The 6928-nt window shown below is 34.1% G+C and overlaps 1 protein-coding gene across 1 annotated transcript; it reads right to left on the bottom strand.

Annotated features, from left to right (window-relative positions):
- Positions 1–2921: 2921 nt before the first annotated feature.
- On the bottom strand, positions 2922–5423 carry Gpb5 (Glycoprotein hormone beta 5). Its single transcript, XM_085957520.1, has 2 exons — positions 5209–5423; positions 2922–3164 (listed from the first exon to the last, which is right to left on the bottom strand). The coding sequence occupies exons 1-2, from the start codon at positions 5416–5418 to the stop codon at positions 2937–2939; spliced, it is 438 nt and encodes a 145-aa protein (XP_085813646.1). The 5' UTR covers positions 5419–5423; the 3' UTR covers positions 2922–2936.
- Between the last annotated feature and the right edge of the window lie 1505 nt (positions 5424–6928).

The following is a 6928-nucleotide window of genomic DNA, read 5'->3' as shown; positions in this document are numbered from 1 at the left end:
TATTTAATAAATGTGTGTGCATTTATTCTATACACAAGACTCCTTTCGGCCGCTACGGCAGCTATCTAGGGTAGGTTTGTATCGAAGTATTAGCATTTATTGTAACAATTAGAGTAATTTAGTTGTAATTGTTACAATAAGTACTATGTTTTAACAGCACCTCTTTTGGCTGTGGTAATTCAGATTGAGTGTCTACTCCTGAGACATTACCAGGCGTAAAAAACTGCTGATTCTTCACATCCAAGTGTAGGGCCTCGTGATACGCTTGATTAAGACTGAGTCTGGTTCGGGGTGGATTGGTTTGGAGGGGCCATTGTTTCGTGGTGTAAGTGCGACCGGGCTTAACGTCAACTGCTATTATTATTATTACTTTTACATATAGTGAACATTACAAATTATTAATTTAAGACATTTAGGAAAAATAAAGAAATTTTATTAAAACAGTATTTATATAAAAAAAGAAATAAATCAGTATTAAGTTATTAAACAGTTGAAAAGTATAAATACCAAAGTTATAAATTAGATGCAATAAAGTACACCGAATGAGCGGGAATGGGACGACTGGACTCCGGACAATTGGACGCCTCACTGTCGTAGACACGTATACAGAACGTAGACGAGGTATTTTAATCAGTTTCTATCTATCTATTACTTAGTAGTTTTAATTAATTTTACTCTTAACACAGGGGGGGGGGGGCAAACTGCGGCCCGCCGGGTATTTTTTTGCAGCCCGATATCATTAATTGTACTTCTGATAACGAATAACTTTTTTATATTTTAAAAAAAAAATATTGACAACAGATTAAAATTTGTTTAGCAATAGTACGCGATCCATTTTAATAGATGTTGATAGTGTACCGACAGAGCTACAACTTGAAATTATTGATCTGTAGTGTGACACTGATTTAAGAGAATTGCATCGTTGTGAAGAAATCTCCAAATTTTACAATGCCCTTAATTCAGACAAATTCGACCAACGTAAAGATTATGCAAGAAAATCGTTCGTTATTTTTGGATCAACCTATATATTATGTGAACAAACATTTTCGATCATGAACCTCAATAAAAATTCTTAACGATCAAATATCTCCGATGCCCATTTACAAGCAGTTTTGAGAATATCAACTACAAAATTAACACCTGAATTTAAAAAAATGTACAACAGTTTCATACTTCTCATTAATTTTTTTGTAATGTTTATTTTTCGTGATAATCAATAGTTTATATCTAAAAATGATTTTTACTTGCGGCCCGCCGCTCATTTTGAATTCTTGAATTTGGCCCTCCAGCCAAAAATTTTGCCCACCCCTGCTCTTAACATAATGTATTCTTTATTGCGGATTGAGAATTACAATGCCTAAGGCTTTATATAAAATAAAAATCTCTTTTTTCGTTGGAACTTAAACATATGCACGATTAAATCATTATTTACGTCTGCATATTTACATTCTCACCAACTATTAAATCATAAGATAATCATTTAAACATAAATAATGATATTAAATATTTTTTTAAAGTACCTTTAAGTACCTAACGTCTATTTATTTTCGAATTCCGTGGCGTCCAGTTGTCCCGGTGCCACATCGTCCTAGATCCGAATGAGCTAAGCAGATGCTATTTTAAGAATTTAGAACAATACCCATCTATCTATACTCATCCTCATGAAGGTGGAATATGTCAATATCCGAAGTGATTTGGTTGAACGGAGTTATTGCCCTCCAATTATTTGTATTACCAATTAGCAATAACAGGTTAGTTCTACACCTTGGGGGAACAAACAACTGATGCAAAAATCGTCGAATAAAATAACTAAGATCCATTCGTCGGTATGAATTATTAGGAATTAGAAAAAAATATTGTCTTTCGTCTGTGTACGATTTTTACACCGATAACGCAAACCAAATTAAAATTATTGGAATTAGTCTAAAATTACAATCAATTGAATTGAAGTGATTGAAATTGGTTTACACCCACGATGGTCGCGCGGCTTAATCGTCGGCTTATAGCGTCGTGGGTCCCAGATTCGATTCCAGGGCCTGGCAAATATAAAATAAATATTGTTTTACAATTTGTGTTTGGAGTCAAAGTATTAATCAGTAACATTAATTTCTCGTAAAAACAAATCAAGTAAAGAAACCCGCGTCGACTGTCTCCAAATATTGAAAGCACGTTATATTAACTTGACTAACTAATGTAACTATTGAAAATAACATTATTCTTTAACACGTTGTGTTAAAGTTTATCTTATCTTTTATACACTCAGCCTGTATAATTAGGTACAACACCCAATAGGGTAAGCAAGTTCCCATTAATATTGTGTTCCCTGGATTTGAAGCAGGGTATTTTATAGCGGTCAGGCCGTAAAATCCAAGTTTAAATAACAAAGCTTGCCGACGGGCCGCAATATTGTATGCACGTTACATTTACGTAACAAACTTTAATGCATGTTATTATCATACAAACGTAACTATTGAAAATAACATATTCTTCAACTTAACATATTTTTTAATTTATTCCATATTTTTCCACACTGAACATCCGTGGCCTTTTATACCACACCCAGTAGGGTAAGTAGGTTCTTATTAATTTTGTGGTCCCTAGTTGAGGCAAATATATTTTTATGTTTTTGAATTGGAGATGGTCTAATAATAAATGACAACAACAAGCAAGGAATTATTGATTAGAATGAAATAAAAAAAAAACATTGGTTAAAATGAAACTATTGGAGTATGAGAGTCATGCATGAAAAAGACTATTAAAATAAATATTATATTGTTTTATTTAATGACAATAATAACTAATTACATTGTATGAAGAATATTACTGTTACAATTTAATGATATTAATTGGATACATGATTTTTTGGATTCCCTAAGGTCTAAAGACTTCACAACAATCCATCACTTAGTAATAGGATTAGGATGACTTAGAAGTATCTACGAAGACTTGAGAGAACCGACTGTCGCCGAGAGCCATTCGCAGCTGGTGTTGGTAGATGTGCAAACGCCGCACCGGCAGGAGAGTGGGCGTACATATTGGAAGAGACGCGCCTTCATTGCAGCACCCTCCTCGCAGTGTCCAAGGGTGGCCACCGCCGACTCTCGGTTGCCGAACAAGCACACATTATGCCGGGAGTATTTATAAGGGAATTTCCAGTCAGATATCTGAAAACATTTTAAAATGCTACAAACTATACGAAACAAATCTCTTATAACAATCACAGATGTCTTATGGTTTGTACGCAATACCACTCATAGAGACTTTAACGTAGAAACCATTTACGACCACGTCTTAAGAGCATACTTAATAATTTTCAGCAATAGGTTGGATGTAATTTCGCACGCGTTGCCATTCGGAGAGCGATAGTCGACCTGTGAGCATATCAATTTGTATTGTGATGGCGTCGGAGGAATTAATTCTTAAATCATGTAAAGGTGACTAAAAACGTTACGTATTTACTCGAAAAACAAAACATGTCAATGAATATATTATTATTATTACTTAAATAACAATAAACATAACATTACATGCACGCATGTTGAATTTTTATGACAAATTATGTTTTTTTCGTCACGCGTATTTTGCACAATCTGCGCGTCGCATAGTCACGATCGTTTTAGACCACGCATCAGCTGAAGAGCCTGAAAACGTTCTAAAAAAATCTCCAGCTCCATGACAGCAGACTTCCCAAACCAGTCGATCAAAGATCTAAACAATCACGATCCAGCCATCCCCACCTAACTTTCAGGACCACGAGCAATACTGCTCTTAAAGTCATTTTTTCCCCAAATTAGGAGACAAAAAAGAGACCATTTGGTTCCCTCTCCATCTACATAGATATAACAAATAAAATATTCCGCAGTGCTGATTGCGTCAATTGGAAGGATAAACCACTCTATATCCCCTATTTTTCCCAGTTTTTTTTCGTTTTCATTTTTTTCCTTCAGACCCATGACCAGACCCTTCTTTAATAGGTATACAAACGCAAGTACTATAACATATAGCGAGCATAAAACGCCGTTTGGCCTTGGTGCCTCATATTACAACTGTATATAATTAATTGACAGATATCTGAAAAATAACACAGGAAAATGGTACAATATAGTCAAGATTTTTATTAGATTCACGTACGTGTCACTGTGTATGTCAAATGAAATACAAATGACGACGTTGTGTAAAGTGGGATAATAATGAACTCTATGGCTAGTTTGATTTTTTTTTTAAATTTCGATTACTTATCAACAATAATTGAATGTTTATGCCTCCCACCCAGTTACGGCACTGGTACCTGCCCACTGAGGACTTTGCACTGGGACAACTGGATGCTAGGACAAGTGGGTGCCATACTGTCGAATGAAATAACGTTAATTAATGAAATAAATAGACGTTCGTTTCTATTTGATACATAGTACGCAGTAATTTTAATTGATTTTGCTTTTAACATATTTTTATTTATTGCAGATTGAGAATTATTATGCCTGAAACTTAATATAAAAATAACAGAACTGTCTTCTCGTTGGAACTTAAACATATGCACAATTAAATCATTATTTATGTGTACATATTTCAATTCTCAAGAAATATTAAATAATATACAATAGTATTTAAAAAAAAAATAAGTACCTCTAATTCACGAACGTCTATTTATTTTCGAATTTCATTCGAGTTGTCCCGGCGCCGAATCGTCCAGACCCGAGGATTTAACGGAGTTTTCCCAAAAAATATTTGCTAACACTATTAAAATTTACAAATATCTGTTTATGTGATGCAATTCCATGTGATTCATATAAATAAATGATAATTCACGTGTAAAAAATTATTTTAATTATTTTTATTGTATTTCCAGACTAATAAAATAGCTGTTTATCGAATATATTGAAGGGTCGCATGTTACTTGGCTACCTCAAAAAGGGATCGCGATCAGTGCCTTATAATAGAATGACAAGTGTCGACAATTCAATAGTTCAAGTGGATTTATTTAAAAATACTAAAAAACGTCCTTAATTTTACCTTGCGGAACCCTTGCTTTCCATTGGAGACTACCATTTAGGGAACACTAGTGTAGAACATCACGCTATCCTTAACCTTAGCGATATGTATGAGGGCCAGCCAAACATCCTACCCTGGGGGCCTGCTTCAGGATGTGGGGGCCATGGTACGACCAATGTATCTATAGCATAATATAAAATACTCAACGTAGATACCCACCTCAAGGGAACTGCATCGTCCCCAACATGCTGGCAAATCGAGGGTATCCCAGCAGCGCCGTCCTGCGTCATCGAACTGCTGTACGGGCGTCGCATACTTCCTAATGTGACAGCGCAACGTCTGAAGTCCATCTCCGGCGTCTTTCGTCTGGGCCATGGCTGCGGATATTCCCAGCATTGTGATCGTCGTCAGAGCTGCAACAAACGTCATAGCTCTCTGTCCTCCTGAGGATATAATATTACAATTATCATTTTCAAAGTCAACTTCAAAGTTATTTGTCAGTTGTCTTTAAATATAAAGTAATAGGTTACAGCCAAAGTTTAATGGCACTCTGACATTAAATATAAATTAACGTATACTGATACCCTTTTTACATATATGTACTTTTAATGCCATGCTTTATCATTAATCATGGACAGAAAGAAACGATACAATCCAATACAATATTATACCAGTGACATTTATTCAACTTTACAACGTTTTTCTTAGCTCGTATTCTTATTTGTCCGGTGGATGTTTGTCCGGTATAAATCTTGCAATCGATTTTTAACTAACTTCCCGACTAGCTAGACATTTGAAACTTTTAGAATATATCAGAACACAATGCCAATGCATTTTTTTGATACTTTTAGCCATTTTTAAGAAGAATTGAATTCATTTTCAGTTAATTCTGTTTTGTATGAAAAGTTATTTCGATACCATTATTGTTTACTAGGGGGTCCTAGCAACTAAATTATTAATATATACGTGCGTTACTATGGAAATCAATATGAAATGACATTTCATTATTCAGTATTTCTATCAAGTACAAATTTTTTTGATCGTTTAAGCTTGTCAAGTCAAGTTTATATGATCAACTTTATATTTATTTTAAATATTTCAAAAACGAACCTTTTCTAATCGGCGCCTGTTGCACCATCTCACCGCCAGGTGGTGACCTTTTGAATGAGTTTTCTTTTTTATACTCACAATTTTTATAATTTTCTTCTCTCGTGTTTTTCTTTTTACGTACATATTTTTACATAATTCACATTATATGTTAAATGCCACGTTTGTAATGGATTTCTTTCCATTTAACAACGCTTACAACTGCATAGCCACCTTGAATCACTTCGTTTTGCATTTTAATGATAAGTTGACTATGTACCAGTGGCGAGGGGTGGATGTAGGCTGTAACAAATAAGTACAACTGAAAAAATTTGTACTATTTTTATCGGATCGCCCATAGCATACCTAAACTATTATGGTTTGGTTTAGGCAAGGTTTAATTGAATTTTAAAAACTAGCCAGCATACTCTGCAAATTATAATATGCTTAATTTAATGAGAATAAATAAATATGACTGACAAAGTTTAGTGTGCACTATTTATGACTCTTCGCCACCACCGTTGCCAATTTAGCGTTTTTCTAGCCAGATCTAGCATTTTTCGATAGGTAATCTAGCTTGCAAAAAATTTATCTCGCTTATGGCGTTTTTACTAGCGTTTTTTGATGCCTTCAACAGCTTTAAATGTGTTGAAAAAAAGCTAGATATTTAGTTTATTTATTTTCATGCGAATCAAATATCTGACTATCAGACACTAATTAATATTGTACCTATTTTAGTGAGAAATAAAACACGATGAAACAATTTCATGCATTATTTTATGTTTTTGTATATTATAACGAATCTCTGAGTATAGAAAATATTGATTTAACATTTTATTCATCTAAACGGTAT

This window comes from Rhyacophila brunnea, unplaced genomic scaffold (genome assembly GCF_057557595.1).
Source record: "Rhyacophila brunnea isolate RB1 unplaced genomic scaffold, BYU_Rbru_1.0 scaffold_11, whole genome shotgun sequence".
NCBI lineage: Eukaryota > Metazoa > Arthropoda > Insecta > Trichoptera > Rhyacophilidae > Rhyacophila > Rhyacophila brunnea.
The sequence above is the reverse complement of the archived record's forward strand: the minus strand, read 5'-3'. Positions and strand labels throughout refer to the sequence as shown.

Coding starts and splice junctions, on each gene's coding strand:
- Gpb5 (XM_085957520.1), bottom strand. CDS start 5,418: ATGACGTTTGTTGCAGCTCTGACGACGATCACAATGCTGGGAATATCC. Junction 3,165..5,208: donor GACGATGCAGTTCCCTTGAG/GTGGGTATCTAC, acceptor AAATGTTTTCAG/ATATCTGACTGGAAATTCCC.